General features: G+C 42.6%; 2 protein-coding genes across 2 annotated transcripts; one reads left to right on the top strand and one right to left on the bottom strand.

Moving 5' to 3' along the window:
• Positions 1-10,814: 10,814 nt before the first annotated feature.
• LOC125520416 (26S proteasome regulatory subunit 8 homolog A) lies at positions 10,815-14,285 on the bottom strand. The gene is made up of 8 exons (XM_048685332.2): positions 13,935-14,285; positions 13,383-13,480; positions 12,632-12,856; positions 12,496-12,558; positions 12,246-12,409; positions 11,833-12,088; positions 11,640-11,750; positions 10,815-11,235 (listed from the first exon to the last, which is right to left on the bottom strand). Exons 1-8 carry the CDS (start codon positions 14,146-14,148, stop codon positions 11,095-11,097), a joined length of 1,272 nt encoding a protein of 423 aa, XP_048541289.1. The 5' UTR covers positions 14,149-14,285; the 3' UTR covers positions 10,815-11,094.
• A 2,199-nt stretch (positions 14,286-16,484) lies between these two features.
• Positions 16,485-22,067, top strand: LOC125520344 (uncharacterized). The gene is made up of 7 exons (XM_048685238.2): positions 16,485-16,923; positions 18,471-18,606; positions 19,241-19,322; positions 19,831-20,006; positions 20,119-20,256; positions 20,338-20,477; positions 21,445-22,067. The coding sequence occupies exons 1-7, from the start codon at positions 16,806-16,808 to the stop codon at positions 21,693-21,695; spliced, it is 1,041 nt and encodes a 346-aa protein (XP_048541195.2). The 5' UTR covers positions 16,485-16,805; the 3' UTR covers positions 21,696-22,067.

Genomic DNA, 22,067 nt, shown 5'->3' with positions numbered 1-22,067 from the left:
GAAGTACCAACTATACCATGCTCCATTAAAAGAAACTATGTTAAAACTGCTTTGTGTGATCTTGGAGCCGGTGTTAGTGTTATGCCTCTCTCTTTATATCGTAGACTTGATTTGAATAAGTTGACACCTACTAAAATATCTTTGCAAATGGCTGATAAATCAACTGCTATACCTGTCGGTACTTGTGAGGATGTGACTGTTGTGGTTGCAAACGTTACTATTTTGACAGACTTTGTTATCCTTGATATTCCCGAGGACGATAGTATGTCTATTATTCTTGGAAGACCCTTTTTGAAGACTGTAGGGGCTGTTATTGATTGCACCAAAGGCAATGTCACTTTTCATGCTAATGGCAATGAGCATATGGTACACTTTCCGAGGAAACAACCTCAAGTTCATAGTATAAACTCTATTGGAAAAATTCCATCGATTATTTTTGGAGGTTTTGAATTTCCTCTACCTACTGTCAAGAAGAAATATGATATTCTTATTATTGGGGACATGCATATCCCCGTTGAGGTAACCTAGTGTTATTCGAAAATTCTCCGGTTTCATGTTATTCGGAATGAGTTTGTTAACAAGACCTGATCAACCTTGTTAGTGGATTCCTTTTGATGAGCATGAGATGGATGAATTTAGAAAACACAAATCTTTGTACCCTCTTTTTACCTTTTGTTATTAAATAAAGCAAAAATAGTAATTTCTGTCTGTTTTCTGAATTATCCATGCAATAAATAAAAAATACCTCGAAAATAAAAGTTCTCCAAATGCCCTGAAATTTAAATATGATTTTTTTCTAGAATATTTGAGAATATCTGGCACTGAGAACACAGCAGGGGGAGCAAGCACCTGGCCACGAGGGTGGAGGGCGCGCCCCCTGCCTCGTGGGCCCATGGTGGCTCTCCTCCACTTACTCCAGCTACCACACACTCCTTCCTCCCACAAACACCACTAACTAGCTCAAATCCGAATCCAAGCTCATTTTGCTGCCATTTTCGATCTCCTTACTCAAAGCACCTCTCACAAAACTGCTTTGGGGGATTGTTCCTTGGTATGTGACTCCTTCAATGGTCCAATTAGTTTTTGTTCGAGTGCTTTAGTCATTGCATATTTTTGCTGCTTAGGTGACCCTGTTCTTGAGCTTGCATGTCATATTTATGTGGTCAAAAGTAGTTTTGATGCATGATATTGCCTCTAGGCACTTGTAGGAGTAGTTGCTATCAATATTGTTGAGTTTGATTCACTTTTATTTTGAAGTTACTAAAAATTTCAGAAATTTTTCAGAGGAACAAATATGTTTAGGAAAATGTACCAAGGTGGTCCTTCAAAGAAGTAAGGACCCAAGCTCAAAATACGCGATGCCGATGAAGAACCACCGAGGGAAGCTCAAGTGCGGGCTTGTGAATGGCCTTCAGAGGACTTTATGGATCGAACAGGAATCAAGGAAGAATTTAACGCATATGTGCGTAATGCTGATCTTGAGAGGTTCGAGGCGGATAAGTGCCGCCAGTACCACCATCTCACTGATTCCTTTGTGAGGAGGTTTGAATTTTCATCATCACGCAACTCTCAAACTGTCCTGTTTGATCTTTATGAAAATTCTTATTGAAGGAAATATGCCCTAGAGGCAATAATAAAGTTATTATTTATTTCCTTATATCATGATAAATGTTTATTATTTATGCTAGAATTGTATTAACCGGAAACATAATACATGTGTGAATACGTAGACAAACAGAGTGTCACTAGTATGCCTCTACTTGACTAGCTCGTTAATCAAAGATGGTTATGTTTCCTAACCATGAACAAGGAGTTGTTATTTGATTAACGGGATCACATTATTAGATGAATGATCTGATTGACATGACCCATTCCATTAGCTTAGCACCCGATCGTTTAGTATGTTGCTATTGCTTTCTTCATGACTTATACATGTTCCTATGACTATGAGATTATGCAACTCCCGTTTGCCGGAGGAACACTTTGTGTGCTACCAAACGTCACAACGTAAATGGGTGATTATAAAGGTGCTCTATAGGTGTCTCCAAAGGTACATGTTGGGTTGGCGTATTTCGAGATTAGGATTTGTCACTCCGATTGTCGGAGAGGTATCTCTGGGCCCTCTCGGTAATGCACATCACATAAGCCTTGCAAGCATTGCAACTAATGAGTTAGTTGCGAGATGATGTATTACGGAACGAGTAAAGAGACTTGCCGGTAACGAGATTGAACTAGGTATTAAGATACCGACGATCGAATCTCGGGCAAGTAACATACCGATGACAAAGGGAACAACGTATGTTGTTATGCGGTCTGACCGATAAAGATCTTCGTAGAATATGTAGGAGCCAATATGAGCATCCAGGTTCCGCTATTGGTTATTGACCGGAGACGTGTCTCGGTCATGTCTACATTGTTCTCGAACCCGTAGGGTCCGCATGCTTAAGGTTTCGATGACAGTTATATTATGAGTTTATGAGTTTTGATGTACCGAAGTTAGTTCGGAGTCCCGGATGTGATCACGGACATGACGACGAGTCTCGAAATGGTCGAGACATAAAGATTGATATATTGGACGACTATATTCGGACACCGGAAGTGTTCCGGGTGATCTCGGAGAAAACCGGAGAGCCGGAGGGTTACCGGAACCCCCCCCCCCCTGGAGAAGTAATGGGCCATATGGGCCTGAGTGGAGAGAGAGGGGCAGCCAAAGGTGGGCCGCGCGCCTCCTCCCCCTGGTCCGAATTGGACTAGGAGAGGGGGGGCGGCGCCCCCCTTTCCCTCTCCCTCCCCACTTCTTTCCCCCTCCTAGTAGGAGTCCTACTCCTACTAGGAGGAGGACTCCTCCTTGGCGCGCCATAGAGGGCCGGCCGGCCTCCTCCCCTTGATCCTTTATATACGGGGGCAGGGGGCACCCCTTGACACACAAGTTGATCCACGTGATCATATTCTTAGCCGTGTGCGGTGCCCCCTTCCACCATAGTCCTCGATAATATTATAGCGGTGCTTAGGCGAAGCCCTGCGACGATAGTACATCAAGATCGTCACCACGCCGTCGTGCAGACGGAACTCTTCCCTGACACTTTGCTAGATCGGAGTCCGGGGATCGTCATCGAGCTGAACGTGTGCTAGAACTCGCAGGTGCCGTAGTTTCGGTGCTTGATCGGTCGGGCCGTGGAGACGTACGACTACATCAACCAAGTTAACGCTTCCGTTGTCGATCTACAAGGGTACGTAGATCACACTCTCCCCCTCTCGTTGCTATGCATCACCATGATCTTGCGTGTGCGTAGGAAATTTTTTGAAATTACTACGAAACCCAACACTTATACCATGGACTTGGAGGATTTTAACATTGCTTGCAAACTTCCACAATGGGGTAGTCCTAATGAACCTCACAAATCTGAATTTAGAGATTTTCTTGCTAATATAACTGTGGGGGAATCTAGAGACATAACACAAGCTACCATAGGGAGCATTCATTTTCCTGCTATACATTATTTAGCTCTCTTCATAGGTAGGTGCATAAATGGTAAGGATGAAGCATGTCACATGTGTGTCTCTGACCTCAGTGTTCTCAGGAGTGCTGTATTAGAAGATGGACATTATAATTTGGGAGCCATTGTTGCACGTAGGTTGCATAATAATAGATTTAGTGGAGATTTCTTCGGTGGAATTTATGCAACCCATCTAGCTAATTTTCTTGGTATACCTATACGTGGGTATGATATTGAGTTTCCTCTTGTTTATTTGGATTATGGGGACATGGTTCGTCATCAGTTTGTTGAGAGGAACGATCAGTTCCTCCAGTACCGTCTAATCTTTGACAGACGACGCACCTATCACGTCGCTCTCCCTGCTCCTGCTTTCTTTGACTTTCAGGCAAAAGAGAGATATGTTATAATCAGGGAGGAGGCGGACGAGTATAAGAGGAGTACGAGACGACCCGTCTCCAAGCGGCAGCTCATGAGGCAATAGCTGCTGGATCTCAGTACGACCCCAACTATTACTTTGGATATCTGCTAGGCCAGCCGTGGCCATAGACCAACTTAGGCCAAAAGCCTAAGCTTGGTGGAGTACGTATTTCTCACCGACATTACATTCACGTTCACACACTCATGCTAGGTGTCGGTGCTCATACTTTTTCATTGTATCATCCATGCTAGTTTATTTTCCTTTTTTTTGCTTTCTTCTTGTGTGTTTAATAAACCTTAATAAAAACAAAAAAAAGTTTTTTAGTTGTAGCTTTTAATTAGTTTACTTTCCATGCTTGTAGTAGTAATTAAAAAGAAAACCCAAAAAGATTTATCGTTCTTCGTTTGCTTGTTGGGAGCTTTCCCGTGTAAATAGTTTTATTTCTTTTCTTTTCTTTGGGGATCGATAGGAGAAGACCATAATGAAAATGTTAAAGTGGCTCTCATATGCATTATTGCTAACCTAACAAAGAGCCCATATTACCTTGTCTTCTCTCTTGAATTGAATGCTTGCAGATTCCAGCTTAGTCCAAAGCACGTGCACTATTATTATTATCCACACTATTCGGTCGTGCAAGTGAAAGGCAATAATGATGATTATATGATGAACTTATTGAGATGAGAAAAGCTGGTATGAACTCGACCTCTCTTGTTTTTGTAAATATGATTAGTTCATCGTTCCTAATTCAGCCTATTATGGATAAACATGTTTGCAATGACAATTAGAGATTATAGTTGCTTATGCCATGCTTAATTAGCTAGGAGCTTATAATGGTTTACTCTGTGTGCCAACATGCTATTAAAATGGTTGTGATGTGGTATGATAGGGTGGTATTCTCTTTTGAACGATTCGAGTGGCTTGACTTGGCACATGTTCACGCATGTAGTTGAAACAAAATCAACATAGTCTCTACGATATTTAGGTTCATGGTGCATTATATCCTACTCATGCTTGCATTCGGTGTTGATTAATTTTAATGCATGTTCATGAATGTTGTCGCTCTCTAGCTGGTCGCTTCCCAGTCTTTTGCTAGCCTTCATCTGTACTAAGCGGGAATACCGCTTGTGCATCCAATTCCATAAACCCCAAAGTTATTCCATATGAGTCCACCATACCTACCTATATACGATATCTACCTGCCGTTCCAAATAAATTTGTATGTGCCAAACTCTAAACCTTCAAATAAACATTCTGTTTTGTATGCTCGAATAGCTCATGTATCAACTAGGGTTGTCCGTATCTTCCATGTTAGGCGGGTTATTCTCAAGAGGAGTGGACTCCGCTCCTCACTCACGAGAAAATGGCTGGTCACCGGGATGCCCAGTCACATGCTTTATGCAAATCAAATCAAAATAACTGCAAACAAAACTCCCTCGGGACTCTTGTTAGTTGGAGGCACTCGTTGTTTCGAGCAAGCCATGGATTGATGCTTGTTGGTGGAGGGGGAGTATAAACTTTACCATTCTGTTTGGGAACCGCCTATAATGTGTGTGGCATGGAAGATATCGCCATCTTCTGGTTGTTATGTTGACAATGAAAGTATACCGCTCAAAATATTATTCATATCTATTTCAAAACCGAGCTCTGACACCTCTACAAATCCCTGCTTCCCTCTGCAAAGGGCATATCTATTTACTTTTATGTTGAGTCATCATCCTTTTATTAAAAAGCACCAGTTGGAGAGCACTGATGTCATTTACATCCATTACTGTTATTTTACATTGAGTATGACTTGACTGGCTCTCCTTTACCATGAATTACAATGTTTAGTCAGTCCTTGATCTTTAAAGGTGCTCTGCATTTATGTTTTGTGGTCTCAGAAAGGGATAGTGAGACACCATCCTGTTATATCATATTATGATTGTTTTGAGAAAGTGTTGTCATCCGAGATCTATTATTATTGCTCGCTAGTTGATTATGCCAGTGATATGAGTAAACATGGGACCTAAATGTTATTGTGAATATGGTTAGTTCATAATCTTTGCTGAAAACTTGAATGCTGGCTTTACATATTTACAACAATAAGAGCAAACAGAGTTTGTAAAAGTTTTTCTTTATCACTTTCAGTTTATCAACTGAATTGCTTGAGGACAAGCAAAGGTTTAAGCTTGGGGGAGTTGATACGTCTCTGTCGTATCTACTTTTCCAAACACTTTTGCCCTTATTTTGGACTCTAACTTGCATGATTTGAATGAAACTAATCCGGACTGACGATATTTTCAGCAGAATTGCCATGGTGTTATTTTTGTGCAGAAGTAAAAGTTCTCAGAATGACCTGAAAATCAACGGAGCATTATTTTAAAATATATAATAAATATTGGAAGGAAGATCCACGTCAGGGGGGCTCCACCTGTCCACGAGGTGGGGGCGCGCCCCCTGCCTCATGGGCCCCCTGACGCTCCATCGACCTCAACCTGGACTCTATATATTCTCCTTCGAGGAGAAAAAACCAAGGAGAAGGATTCATCATGTTTTACGATACGGAGCCGCCGCCAAGCCCTAAACTCTCTCGGGAGGGCTGATCTGGAGTCCGTTCGGGGTTTCGGAGAGGGAAATCCGTCGCCATCGTCATTATCAACCATCTTCCATCACCAATTTCATGATGCTCACCGCCATGCGTGAGTAATTCCATCATAGGCTTGCTGGACGATGATGGGTTGAATGAGGTTTATCATGTAATCGAGTTAGTTTTGTTAGGGTTTAATCCCTAGTGTCCACTATGTTCTGAGATTGATGTTGCTATGACTTTGCTATGCTTAATGCTTGTCACTAGGGCCCGAGTGCCATGATTTCAGATCTGAACCTATTATGTTTTCATGAATATATATGAGTTCTTGGTCCTATCTTGCAAGTCTATAGTCACCTACTATGTGTTATGATCCGGCAACCCCGAAGTGACAATAATCGGGACCACTCCCGGTGATGACCGTAGTTTGAGGAGTTCATGTATTCGCTATGTGTTAATGCTTTGTTCCGGTACTCTATTAAAAGAAGGCCTTAATATCCTTTAGTTTTTAATAGGACCCCGCTGCCACGGGAGGGTAGGACAAAAGATGTCATGCAAGTTCTTTTCCATTCGGAATACATGCATACATTACATTGATGAATTGGAGCTAGCTTTGTGTCACCCTAGGTTATGACTGTTACATGATGAACTGCATCCGGCATAATTCTCCATCACCGATCCATTGCCTACGAGCTTTCCATATATTGTTCTTCGCTTATTTACTTTTCCGTTGCTATTGTTTTCATCACTATAAAATATTAAAAATATTACTTTTATTATCGTTACCTTTTACCACCGTCATCACTACTATCATATTATTTTGCTACTAAATACCTTGTCGCAGATATTAAGTTTTTAGGTGTGGTTGAATTGACAACTCAGCTGCTAATACTTGAGAATATTCTTTGGCTCCCCTTATGTCGAATCAATAAATTTGGGTTGAATACTCTACCCTCAAAAACTGTTGCGATCCCCTATACTTGTGGGTTATCAATGGTCTTATGGTGAAAGATAGCTTCTCCACCATCTCCATGCTAGCCAAATTGTTGCAGCTTCCTCCATCTACGCGAATAGAACGTTCCTTCACAACTCCCTTTGTATGGAACAAATTATGCCTCTGATTTTGCTAAGCTTATGTAACCTGCACACTCAAAACACGTTGAGCAACTAAACATTCATACCTGTCAGCATCTTCAGCAGCCATGTATTTCATCTCATGATCAGAATCATCTCCCCTGTGTTCTTTACTTGTAATAAGAGCCAAAGTCTCCACATCATAGTCACTACTGGACTCATACCCACCATCCTCAATAGAAATCATCACACGCTGAGATTTGCATTCTCTCGCATAATGACATCTTCCCTTACAACAACGACAAATAATATCACTTGTGTGCCCTGTTGACGCCATGGAAGAAGAAGAAGAGCTCTGGGCAGGCCCGGCAGGTGTGCTCTTGGCAGATAGTGGTGGTTGTGCCTGTTTTCTTATATCACGGCTGGAGGTGGCACCTGATGGAGGTGTTGGTGCAGTGGAAGTAGAGGATGCATGTGGTGTCCATAATGAAGGTTGACCTGCATAAAAGTTAGTTCGCGCCAATGTATGTCGGTCCTGCACTTCACGTTCAGCTTTACAAGTAAGATGGAATAAAGAAGTGATATTATTATACTCCTTATACTCTAGAATGGCCTGAATCTCTCTATTTAATCCACCCATAAAGCATGCAAGCATAGCTTCATTCTCCTCAACAATTCCACATCTAATCACGCCAGTTTTGTAATTCCTGATAATATTCTTCTACAAAATTTTGTCCTTGTCTTAAACGCTGCAATTTTTTAAGTAATTCATGTTGATAATATGGTGGAACCCAACGAGTACGCATAGCAGTTTTCAAAGCAGTCCAAGTAGCTGGAATAGGATATAATCTACAATGTTCAGACCACCAAACACATGCAAAGCTAGTGAAAGCACAAACAGCAGTAGGAACACGTCTCTCCTCAGGATATTGTAAACATGTAAATCGTTTTTCAGTTTCTAACTCCCAAGTAAGATATATATCAGGAATATATCTACCCTCAAATGATGGAATATTCAATTTTAGTTTAGGAAGATGGTCATGATCTCGTACCTCAGGTGGTGCAGCCCTACCATTGCGATGATATGCATGAGGACGACCTGGTGGTGGTGGTGCTGGTGGTTGCACATAGTTCTGATTTTGATCAATCTCATCCTCGTAATGGTCCTCCACCTCTACGTTAGCAGCAGGAGCTACAGAAGCATCAACAGTAGGTACAGCGGCACCAGAAGTTTGACCAGGCTCAAGGGGAACGCGTTGTGCTCGTCCCACTTGATTTGGAAGGCGTTGTTGTTGTTGTTGTTGTTGTTGTTGTTGTTGTAGAGGTGCGACAGGTGCAGCGGGCGGTGGTTGTGGAAGACACGTAAGCAATTCATTAAACTTGTTATCGAGCTTTGTTTCGAACGGCTTCTCCATGCCATCTATCTTCTCCATAGCATCTTCAAATCTGTTTAGCACATCTTCCACCTGTCCATTTATCATTTGCTGAAACTTATCATGTAACTCTTTGTTCGTCATGTTTTTCCAGTCAATCTCGTCAGCTCATCGTCCTGTCATGGTTAGCAGCAATAGAAACACATAAGAATATGATCATACAAACTACTAAAAAGTGGTTGTGTGTCACAAATCCGTCAAGCAAATCTCAAATTCTTACCAGTTCTTACCAAACGGCAGGTGGTGATTGGCAACCATTGTAGTCAAAACTCTCAAAGCTTGAATAAAGCGATTACCAGGAAGAGTCAAACGCACGACGTAGATGTATGTGGAGTTGAGAAGGCTTATAATATGATAGGGTTGATGATAACAAACATGTCGAGATCCGCGCTTAGGTCGACATCGGCGTGCTTCGAGCCAAGTGGCCCAAGTTGCTCATCCTTGTCGCCATCGAGCCCAAGCACCGGAACGCTACAATGAAATGGATCCTCATCATCGGGATCCTGAATCTCGCCGCTGTTCTTCATCTTTCTCTGAAGAAGCATTTGACCTTCTCTGCTAGCCTTTTTCGTACCAAATGTGTACACGGCTACTGCTGCAGTCTAGCTTAACTGTTAGGTAATTAGTGATCCGGTGAACTGGCACTGACCCAGGCTCGCTTAGTTGCTAGGTAATTAGCCTTCCAGGAAGCATCAAACATCGGTCTTGTTTGTAAGCATGTCCCCTAGAATATCTGAATGTGACTTGAGTGGTTTGGGTTGACAAAAAATTCTGTTGAATTTGCGTCTGTCGTCAGTTCACCACAACTCGTTCTATTTTTACGCACACCAGCTTAGGGAGCTCACCAAATGACACGCTGCATAGCACTATGTGCACAAGAACTCGAAGAACCTGAAGTCTCTATGGAATTTGCAAATACACCGCTGGAAGATAAGTGTGAAATCGGATATTACGAAAACACAAATGGAAACCTCACTTGATCCCGTTTTAGCTAACGCAGTGGTGCACTCGGCGCCATGCGCTTGCATCACTAAGAGGATGTAATTCACCATGCTTCTATATTCTTTCACGATTGACGCTAGGATACATGCATATGTTCCAACAAGAATTGCTCCCCTTATGGTCCAGCCAAGGTGAGGAGCGGCCAGTTCCATACTCAACTCATACTCCCTCCGTCTAAAAATACTTGTCGGAGAAATGGATAAAAATAAATGTATATAAAACTAAAATACGTCTAGATACATGCATTTCTCCGGCAAGTATTTCCAGACGGAGTGAGTATAAAAGAGCGTTTAGAGAGAATGGCGTCCGGCCTTAATGGAAGACTTCTTTCAAAAAATCAAAATATAAAAATTTTGGTTCCAAAAAAATCTAATTTTTTTGTACAAGTAAACAATGTTGTGAGGTGTATGTGTCTAGAATTTCAGGATGAAATAAGTTGAAATGCAACCTGATGGTCTCAAAGAATGTATCATGTGTTTAAAAGCCTCAATTTTGTCTTTTTTGCACAACCCACATTTCAACATATTTGTGCACTATGCCTTCATCTATATCTGTATTTTTTTACAGAATGTTTTTAAGTGTAAAAATATGAATTTTCAAGAATTTTGCATTTTGCATTTGGAGGCCTCCATGGAGCTCAGCCTCCAAAAGCAATTTCCGGCATTTAGATCACTACTTGGTGATCTAAATGCTCCTATATTTCTTTAAAGAGGAGTAGAGTATTATATTGCACTCATTTGAGTTCCCTTTTCTTATTTTTTTTCCTTTGGATGGACAAAAGAGAACAATGAAGAATGGCTTCCCTAGAAATAACATTTGCCACATTCAAGTAAAACACATCATTGCAGTCACCGTTCTCAGCACAGTGAGGCTACCAATCTAGTCGACAAAGCAACATACATTACAAGAAAGAACGGTTTCCATCTCACATCTCATAATATAACCCAATAAAGAAATTTAACCCTGATGAGGCAGCTGCAAGGCACTGCAAGTTACAGCTGTCGACACGGTTCAAGAAACCCGCAGCAAATCCGGCAAATGTGCCGCTATAAGCTTAAACCACCAATACATGCCGGCGAAAGCTGGGATGCTAAAACAAGGGCCTCACTTCCATAGCTTCCGCAGCGACATGTTCTTCTCGGTATCCTTCTTCATCACCTTTGCCACGGCCATCTCGAAATCCTCCTGGGTGACGTGCACCCTTCTCTCGCGGAGGGCAAACATTCCAGCTTCTGTGCAGACCGCCTGATGATAGATCAAAGTGAGTTAGACTCAATGATGTGTGGGTTGATGCACACTACTTGAAACAGAATACTGGTCAATACATTTGTGAAATCAAGACCTCAATGGGAAAAACTTAGTACTTGCTACCAGGACCAGGTTCTGAGTTGGTGAAACTTTGCATGGAGTAGTATTTTAGCATGGGTAAAACTTTACATGGGAGTAGTACCATGGGTAACAATGGTAGCTGGGCCTGGATATCTACACAAGTTAAATGGGACATTATCTGATTATAGTTAATTTTGTAGCATGTGCTCGCCTACATGCCAACTTATTAGCATTGTGAAGTTCAGAAAAAAAAATTCCAGTATGTCAAGACAAATATATTAAAAATTGAAATGCTCGCCTATAATGGACACAATACATACCTTTAGCTCTGCTCCTGATGCCCCGTTCATCTTCTCGGCAATCTTTTTCAGATCAATGCCACGCATCAAGTTCATTTTCCTTGAGTGAATCTTCAAAATATCACCACGGGACTGAAAGAATAGATAATTCAGAGTCAGCACTGATACGAGCAAGCAATATTAACTTATATATGGTGAGTACTGCATCACTTACATCTGCATTAGGATTTGGAAATTCAATCTTCCTATCAATACGACCAGGCCTTAGAAGAGCTTGATCCAATATGTCTATCCTATTTGTTGCCATAAGAACCTTAATTTTGTTCGATGCTTCAAAACCATCAAGTTGGTTCAGAAGCTCAAGCATAGTACGCTGAACCTCGCTATCACCATTGCCAGATCCCGACTCCATTCTAGCAGATCCAATAGAGTCTATTTCATCCATAAATATAATGGATGGTGCATGCTCCCTATGAAATTCAGGCCAAATGTGTTAGACTCTGGTATAAATTCATACTCCCTTTTACAGGGAATCATTTCAAAATCTGACTGAAATGGTTTCCCGAAAAGGAAATCTAACAGGTAAATAGTAATAATTTGAATGCAACACAGACGGATAATGTTTACCTAGCCATCACAAAGAGTTCACGAACCATCCGGGAACCCTCTCCAATATACTTCTGAACCAACTCAGAACCTGACACCCTGATGAAGGTGCAGTCGGTGTGATGAGCAACTGCACGAGCAAGTAATGTTTTCCCTGTACCTGGAGGCCCGTAAAGAAGGACACCCTGAAAAAGCAAGGATAATTATTTACCGCTGAATAACTGGCTGAATCGATGCCAAATAAAATGCAAATTGGTAGACAAACTCGAACCTTTGGTTGGGCAATTCCGAGACTCTCAAACAGCTCAGGATGCTTGATGGGAAGCTCAATCACCTGAAAATCAAGTTGTTAAGCCACAGTGCTAATGATACAACAAATGTACTATGCATTGAATATGTTTACAAACCTCCTTGATCTCTTTAATTTGCTGATCAAGACCACCAATCATATCATAGGTAGAGTCAGGAACCTTCTCCACCTTCATAAGATTAACCAGTGGATCGACTTTGCTGGGCAGGATAAGGTGAAGCATGTAGCTGTCGTTCCGAAGAGCAACTCTTGTTGAAGGGGTTATCTTTGTAATATCAATACTTTTATCAAGATCTACAACATATTTGCCTTCTGGATGAACCTGAGAGATTGCACTTAACCATTTAATTACAGTGAAGAAGGATGACTGGAACTCAGAGCTCCCACTTAAAACATATAGGCCAACAGAACAAAGAATCTCAGTACAACATAACAACTATGCATGTTTTATGTTACTACACAACAGGCGAGACGAACAATGTCTCGTGAAATGAGGATTGCCTGGTACTGAACACTAAGTTGAACATCACAGATAGAACATTACTTCCAAGTTTTATTGCATGTTTAGCCCTATAGAAACTTAAACACTAACATAATACGCTCATGCACATCATCAGGATGTTTATATCACAAAACAATCTACTTTTTAGCATCCTTTTCTGCTTGCTAAACAAATTCAATGATATCCTTTTTTACTTTTAGTGTTAAGGAAATAAAGTGGATAGAAATATATCCCTGAACTACCCAATTGAGGGTTTGCAACAAAATACTGGTCATCCATTGTGCCTAAAGCAAAACAGACGTGCACAAGCATAGCTTGAAAGAAGTAACAGTGAGACAAGATGTACCTTCACTAGAACCTTTGACTTGCCCATGACCTTCACAACCTCGCCAACATATGAGCCCGGTTCTTGAAGCAGCTGCAACTCTTCCCGGAGCATTCTAACTGCAATAACAAAATAGTGATGAGCATTTAAATTATCAGTGCAAGAGACACATTATAATTAAACAGAATTCAATGCCTCAGAAGCGTTCCATATTCTAATTGAACAAAATTTAATATCCCAAAAGCTGTCGAATTTCAACTAAGGGAAGACATATGAGTAGAGTAAAAGGACTATACACACTAAAAAAGCAAAATTTCCACCAATCACGCACATGGCGCATAAGTGGGACGCATGAACAGCTAGTCCCCCCAACACCAAAACAAACCTAAAATCTGAGACACCATCTACACGCCATCGGATCAAGCATGGTTGAAGCTCGGAACTAATGGTCCGGGCACAATCGGATCAATCAAAGGCTCGCGAGTCGCAATGAAACGATGGGATGCGGCGGGCCGTCTTTCGAGAACTAGGGTTGCGCGGCAGGCGGAGATTGGGGATCGGGGCGGTGCGTACCTCGAGAGTTGAGGTCGTTGCGCTGGGCCTCGAGGCGGTTGAGGTTGTGCGTCTTGGTCCGGATCTGGAGCTGCAGGTCGTGGATGTGCTGCAGGTAGTACTGGCGCAGGCCCTCCCCGCCGCCGGCCCTGCCCTTGGCCGACGCCGCCGACGGGTCGTCGACGCTCGCCGGCAGCGCCGAGGGCTTCGCGATGTCCATCGCCACCGCCGCCATCGGGATTCCCCCCTCGTCTGCTCCGCCGCTCTGGGGGTGGCTCGAGTCCGCTCGGGTTCGAGGGCGAGCTTCTTTTCCGGCACGTTTGGCTCGCTTCTCGCTTCTGGCTCTCTGGGCTGGACGGGCGTGCCGTATATGAGGGGACGAGTCGATCGCCCACGGTCCGCCTCGGAGTAGTAGGTGCGAGAAGGGGACGGACACGGCCACACGGATCGGAGTGGTACCGTACACCCCTAAAAAAAACTCTCTTCTGACTTTTTTTTTTCGAAAAGGGTCGGCTATTGTTCATCGGAAGTAGAGAGCATCTCAAAATAATAAAAATTATATCAAGATTCCAAGACCACCGGACGATCACCACTGCCCCCATAACAAGCCGTTGCCGCCGCTCCTCTATTGGATGACCTTGTCGATGATAGTGGAGAAGTCTTCGTGCACGTGTCCCTAAGGCCCGGTGCCTTGAAGCCGCAGTCGTTGTCGTTGAACCCTTGCAGAGATCTGAAGCACATTACATCAAATCTTGTCACATGACGAGAAACCCTAACCTCATCGTTCCCAGGAGATCATGAGAATCTACGTTGGAGCTTCGTCGACTACGTCCAAACGAGCGAACTCGAGGAGGATCAGAGTCCGGAAGACAAAACTCGAAGAAGAGACGTCGTCATCCGCCCGTGCGCAACACCTATTAGGACTAAAATAAATTACCCTAACTTAAACTACTAACCGTAACGAAGGCACCGCGATTTCCCTCCCCGCCGCCGGTCGTCAGAGCGGCAGGCAGAGAGGAGACGAATCCATAGGCTCAACGGTGAAGTGTGGAGAGGAGAGCTTGCCCAGACCACCCAGGGTTAAAAACAAGAGGAAAAATGCTAGGTAGAAATACTTGCACCTAAAAATATTGGTGAGGAAGTCCTAAACTTTGCACCACATAAACAAGTCTTAAACGTGAACCAACATGTGGTTAAATGGTTAGGAGAACAGTGATATCCTTAGCCCATTAGAGTTTAAATTCTAAACTTTGACATTGGTGCCTGCATTTTTCTGAGTTTATTTCAGACCTTCTGGCGATGTGCGTTTAGTGAGAGAAGACGTTCTAATAGACCATGAAGTTGTATGTGACGATTTCGTCAATTTCAAGATAATATGTCAGCTCGGTCTCTCGAAGGTGCTCCATAAGGGTGCGTATGCATGAGTGTCTGCATTTGTATTGTGTTAAAAAATCAAGTACTAGACTTAGCCATTAGTGGTCGTATTTTCCTAAATTTATCTCAGGCCTTTCGGCGATGTGGGATCAGTGAAAGAAGATGTTCCCGTCGACTACGGAACCGTCTGTAACGATTCCGTCCATCTTAAAATGATGTGTCGGTTCATTCTCTCAAAGGTGTTCATAGACGTAGGGTATGCAATTTATTTATGAATTAAAAAATTATAAATAAATGTCTCTTTTAATAAAGGCATACCCCATGTCTCAAGATGTAGACTTTTCGTATTTCCAAAGACAACTTATTGGCTTTTAGGGAGGAAAATTATTGTCTAAAATTGGTCATAGTGGGGAGTAATTTAGACTAGTGTCATATGCATGACACTAGTCTAAGTTATTACCTCCACAGTGCAAAGTATCTTAGTAGTAGTGTCATAGTTTGTTTCATTTATTGCTTTATAGACTCATTTTACTCGGGGTAACATATTATGTTACTCCAAGCACCTCTTTCCTCATTAAATATTTGCCACATAAGCAAAATTATCTTGGGATGTGTTAAATTACTATCTAAGTTACCCCACTATGGCTAGCCTAATCATCCAAATGCAGGCCATGGAATACAAAAAGAATTACATTAGCATCATTGTGACAATTTAAAAATCATAAGTATGTCTAACCACCACAAAGCTAAGAACACATAATTTCTCAATCGTGCTGCGAACAAGAAAAACGTTCATTATCCTCCAAACATGGGATTCCTTTTCAAGACATCCCGTTTGAAGCATGTTGTTTGCCACAAGCAACATAAAAAAACTAACCTAGATATGCATCATCATAATGAGTTGTCAAATAGCGTGCATATGTTTTTTTATATGTATATAGTACAAGTTCGATGACTACTATATGGATTTATCAGCTTCCACGTTTACACCGTCAGGTTTTCAATCTGAAGAAAAAGAACCAACAAATTTGCAGAAATTCATATATATCACCACCTAAGATCCATCACAAGTACCAAAACAAGTCCAAAAATCTAACCGACGAGGGCAGCACCGTCGGACCGCGATCCAACGGCCGACAGGAGCCCCGAGAGTCCGAGAGGGATTCATATAAGCCGGGCCTCCGGCCTCCTGCCCCCCACTCCCCTTCCCCGCTCCTCCGCCCAGTCCCCCACCCCCGAGGCGAGCCAGCCTCACCCTCGGCTCCCTCCCTCCCACACCCCATTGCTACCTCTATTATCCAATAAAACTCCTGTACAGATCAAGCTCCAGGGATCCGGATCAGCCGATCCCGCGCCCCGCAGCGCGATTTTTTTACCCTCGACCCCCCCCTGGTATTTTTTTTCTCCGATCGGGGCTAGGGTTAGGGCGTCGGGGAGGAGGGCGCCGCATTCCAGGCCGCCGCCGGAGTCGACGAGCCGGGCCGCCCGGGGAAGCGAGCGGGAGGGGGGCCGGGAGAAATGGAGAAGAAGAAGGTGGCCGTCTCCAAGGTGTGCCACGGCCACTCGCGGCCGGTGGTCGACCTGTTCTACAGCCCCGTCACGCCCGACGGCTACTTCCTCATCAGCGCCAGCAAGGGTAAGCGATCCGCCCCGCTCCTCTCGGCCGCGGCCGCGGCTGCGTCTGGCCACCTCGCCCATCGTTATTTTTGGGGGTTTGTGCGCGTGCGGCCGCGATTCGTTCGGATCCGAAGCCGTCGCCGTGATGCGGGCGGCGGCGGTATGATTGTCGTGAAATGGGTTTAAGCTGCTGCTCCTCAGCGCTGTACGGGCGAATTTCAGTATCTGGTGGACGAATATTGGTCACTTGCTGTTGTATTATGATGATGATGATTGTGGCCCCCATGTTGCCCCACACACTTCTAGGGATAGAATCTCGGGTATCCAGGTCATGGAATATGCTGATATTCTGTAATTTCACAATCTAGCCAAGTTTGTGCTATATCGGGTAGATTTCAAGGATTTAGAAGTTATTGCATGCCATGGTTGGAGGCCAAACTTTGTCACATGCCTTAGTTAAGTCTGTCCAAGTTAGGAAAGTTTTCATTTTTGGGCGCTGGTTTCACCTTCCAAGCCCTTTTAGCTATTTCCAGTGCGCTAGACAAGTGGAGTTGAGGCAAGATTCTCTTAGTCTGCTATTGTGGCTATCTACTTCATTGATGTTTATAATGGTGAATGGATTTGGACCGTTACTGGATTGCCTGGGTATCTGCTGGAAGCAGTTGCTTTTATGTCTGCTCAGATGGAAGCCGTTAGATGAGTAATATGTAAAAGTCGCCTCTTTCGGTTTCATGTTTTTCATCACCACTGAGCTGTCAGTTCTAGGGATGTAAACAAATGGTAACTGCTGGATACTGTTAAAAATATTTTTCTATCCATAGCTGTGGTTTCAAACAGGATACAGATAATATGTATTCTTCATTAGCTGTTGTACTAGCGTTTCTCGGACATTAGATGGCATCCCTGTTTATTAGGGTGTAGTTGGAGCATATTTTCTAGATATACCTGCATGACATAATTCTTTTTAACAAGTATTAATATTTGCCAAAGAACTGGCCTCAGCAACGGCTTTAATTCCTCTGATGCACTCTTTTTTGCTCTAAGTATTATAATGCTGAATTTTTTCATTATATTGGTCTGTCCGCACACGGAGTTCATTTCTAAATTTAAAATAACTAGGGGAGCAAATGTTCCGTTTAGTGTGGTGCATTCATTAATTACAGTTGTTGACATAGCTAACACAATTAACTTTATTCTGTTAGTCTATTGTTGTGTTCAATTCCAGTTACTTTCATAATCAATATTTTTATATGATTCTTGGATGCGTGGACCAACTTTTGATCTTAGGCCGCTGGATTGGGTCAGTGTAGGGTCAGGAAGATAAGATATAAGGGCAGTTTTAAATCAAACGGTGCCCTTATGTTGTTGGTATGGATGGCACCATATTATATGCTCGCCTGTACCAGAGAACAGGGTACTCGTACCAGAGAAGGGTGCAAATAGTGGCACATGATAATTGTTACCTGCCAACAGTATACATCACTTTTAAATGCATTGAAAGTCCTCCCTGCCTTGTTAGATTCCTGACTATCACCCAACTCTAACATCTCATATTCTGGTCTACAGACTCAAATCCTATGCTTCGTAATGGTGATACTGGAGATTGGATTGGGACTTTTGAAGGTCATAAGGGTGCAGTTTGGAGCTCTTGTCTAGACACAAATGCTCTCCGTGCTGCCTCCGGTTCTGCGGACTTCTCAGCGTATGACATTTATTCCTGCAAATTTTCATTGATGGTTCATTTCAATTATTGTTCTTTGAGAAATCCGAGTGTGCCTGCCTAGTGCCCTACTCTATTAGAGTACCAGTTGATACTTACCTGCTGAAGATCTATGTATATTCGTGTTCTTGCATTTCTTCAGCAGACATGCTAAATTGTGATTATTTTTATCGGCATAGTACTTTCAGTTGTATATTAGTGAGTATGCTACAAACTTGACAACTGGTTTAACTTTCAGTTGTGAAGTTGTGTATAGTGGGTCAATCCGATTTCCCTATGCAGTGACATTTTCTTAACCGCAGGTGATCGGTTTATTTTGTTGGTTCTGTCCACTGATGGTTGCTCACCTGGTGAACCATAACTTAATGCATCCATGATTGAATATAAAAATTAGGCAGAGCTAGAACGCAACAATGTTATATTCATCTGCATAATTTAATACATCATTACTCTATTTCATAGTCGTAAGTCTGCTCATACTCTGTGTAAATAAATAATAAGCATTTTTCTGCAAAAAGGATTACAGTTCTTCACTGTTAATGCTCAGAAATGTTTATGTACTAATTCGTGAGTATAATCTACTCTTTTGACTGACATATTTGACTATTTTTTGCAGCAAAATATGGGATGCACTAACAGGAAATGAGCTACATTCGTTTGAGCACAAGCATATAGTCCGTGCATGTGCCTTTTCTGAGGTAATGTTTGTTGACACATAAGGTATGCTTGGTTTGCTACCAAAAATCGTCTAGCCAATATTTTTGTAAAAATAGGCAGCTTTTTGAGAGACTGGCAAAACAATTTGCTTGTCAATTTTTTGGTTTTGCCCAAACATTGGCAAGCCAAGCATGCCCTTAGTTCTCCCCTCTCTTCTGACATATGTATACCAAGAACACTAGTTATTCTGTCATCTCTTATCCCCCTTAAGATGATGATATGCGTCATGTTCTTCTCCTTTTGTCGTTTTTTGGTCCCTCCAGACTTTCTGAACTGAGGCCTGTTAGTGCTACTTCTTGCAACCTGCCACAAAATATGGACTATTCAACAAGTATAGTAGCCCTGTTTTTTACATCCATCAGCGCATCTCATTGAATAATGTGAAATCATGTTGACAATGGTTTACGTGCTCTGTATGCCATAGTAGTCAGTTAGAACTGTCCTCCATAAGCGGTTCTAAACCTAATCAAACCGCCGATGGAACTGCAGGATACACACATGTTGCTCACTGGAGGTGTGGAGAAGATTTTGCGTATATATGACATGAATCGTCCAGATGCAGCTCCAAGAGAACTTGACAAAACACCTGGTTCTGTACGAACTGTTGCTTGGCTTCACAGTGACCAATCTATTCTAAGTTCCTGCTCTGATATGGGTGGAGTGAGGTTTGTCTGGAAAATATCTTTAAAATTTGCAGCTAGTATGAAGACACATGCTGCTTCTCTATGCAAAGCTTATTATGTTTGTTCCCCTTGATTAATTACTCTGATCATACAGGTTATGGGATGTGAGAAGTGGAAAAATTGTCCAAACTCTTGAAACCAAGGCACCTGTCACCAGTGCAGAAGTAAGCCAGGACGGCAGGTTCATCACTACAGCTGATGGGTCAAGTGTTAAATTTTGGGATGCGAACCAGTAAGTTCTTTCCTGTATGACCATTGATCTGCATCACTTGTATTGTTTGGTTCCTTGACATTTTTTCTGGTAATTCTGCAGTTTTGGGCTTGTTAAAAGCTATGATATGTCATGCACTGTGGAGTCAGCTTCACTTGAACCAAAGTCTGGGAGTAAGTTCATCACTGGAGGGGAAGATATGTGGGTTCATGTATATGATTTCTTCACTGGTGAAGAAATAGGTAAGTCTGTTATCATATTTAATCATTTGATTCCTGCAAGACTGAAACATCTGTGCAGTTATGCGTTACCAAAACAAGAACATTAGCTAGCATAATATTTTTGTTAAGCTTTCACTATTGTGAGTTGTAGAGTGTTTATAACTCTTGTTTGTATCCTGACCAGGCGGAGAAAAATATAAGAACATTAGCTAGCATAATATTTTTGTTAAGCTTTCACTATTGTGAGTTGTAGAGTGTTTAGAATTCTTTGTATCCTGACCATGCGGAAAAAAATATAAATCCCCAGAACGTTTTCTTGGTGATCCCTGGTTACCCAGGGAACCAATCAGTAAAAATGGTTTAATTTGAAACTTACAGAGACAATAAACCAGTGATTTACTATAGTTATAACAAGCTTCTATCCCAAGGGTAGGGATTACTGGATATGTGAGAGTGGTACTGGGTTCAAATCCTACTTTTGCAGTCATTTTTTCTTATTTGCACATAAGGCATGTGAAGTACTCAATTATATGAGACTTGTACTGGGTTCAAATCCCAATGCGGCAGTACTAGTTGGAATGATAGCCATGGGATTCTACCCACAATGAGTGAGATGTCCTGAAAGTCAGAGTATATACTGCATCGATTTTGTTATATCTATAACAAAGTAATCACCCCACTGACTGTACAATTGTGCTCTCTGGCCATTGTATGTTCATTTTTTGGCTGCACCATTCTTTATACTGATATTTGAAAATTGGATTCAAATAAAAATTTAATATTGATGTTTCAATACCTGATTCCGTTGACATGACTTGAGAACTTGTTAGTGCTCGTATTATTCTCAAGCGCAGTTTATACTGCAAAGCTAAATCCAGTGCACAAAAGTGAAAGCTTGATTTGTCTCGACCTCGCCTTTAGTATTTGTGTAGTCTGCATGCTTGTTAATCTATGGTGCCGTGAACATCCGTTATTCTGTGTTTTGCAGCCTGCAACAAAGGTCATCATGGCCCCGTCCACTGCGTCCGGTTCGCGCCTGTTGGCGAATCATACGCATCAGGATCAGAAGACGGCACCATCCGGATCTGGCCGCTGAACCCCGCAAACACCGAAGACCCCGAGGCACCCAACGCCAACGGCAAACCAAAGGCCGCCGCGGTGGCAAATGCGGTGGCAAATGAGGTGGCCCGTAAAATCGAAGGCTTCCACATCACCAAGGAGGGGCAGACGGAGGCGTAGGAGGAGGATTGCATCGTCACCGAACCTGGCAGCGGTTAAGCCTTGTTGGGGGATTGCCGTTCGTCAGAGCCAGCCCTGGTCTTGAGTCCATCATGTCGAAGCTTCTTTGCCAACCAAGGGCGGGCGGACTTGGCAATCGTGAGCGGGACGGTGGGTCTCTCCGTTTCTGTATGGGGCACTAGCATCTAAAGAGTTGGAATAAACCAAGCGGGAAAGCGAGTCAGCAGTTAGTTTGTTCGTAGAAAGTTAAAACTTAATCTTAATGTATCGACGATAGGGTTCGCCATACAAATGTCAATCGTGTTAAACACTGTTTTTGCCCATCGTTCTGTGATGATTGTGACGATGACAAGGACTGTTGGTTGGCCTTTA

Source organism: Triticum urartu, chromosome 7A (genome assembly GCF_056163025.1).
Source record: "Triticum urartu cultivar PI428250 chromosome 7A, HENAU_Tu73, whole genome shotgun sequence".
NCBI classification, from domain to species: domain Eukaryota; kingdom Viridiplantae; phylum Streptophyta; class Magnoliopsida; order Poales; family Poaceae; genus Triticum; species Triticum urartu.
Note: the sequence above shows the minus strand (reverse complement) of the source record. Positions and strands in the feature narration are given on the sequence as shown.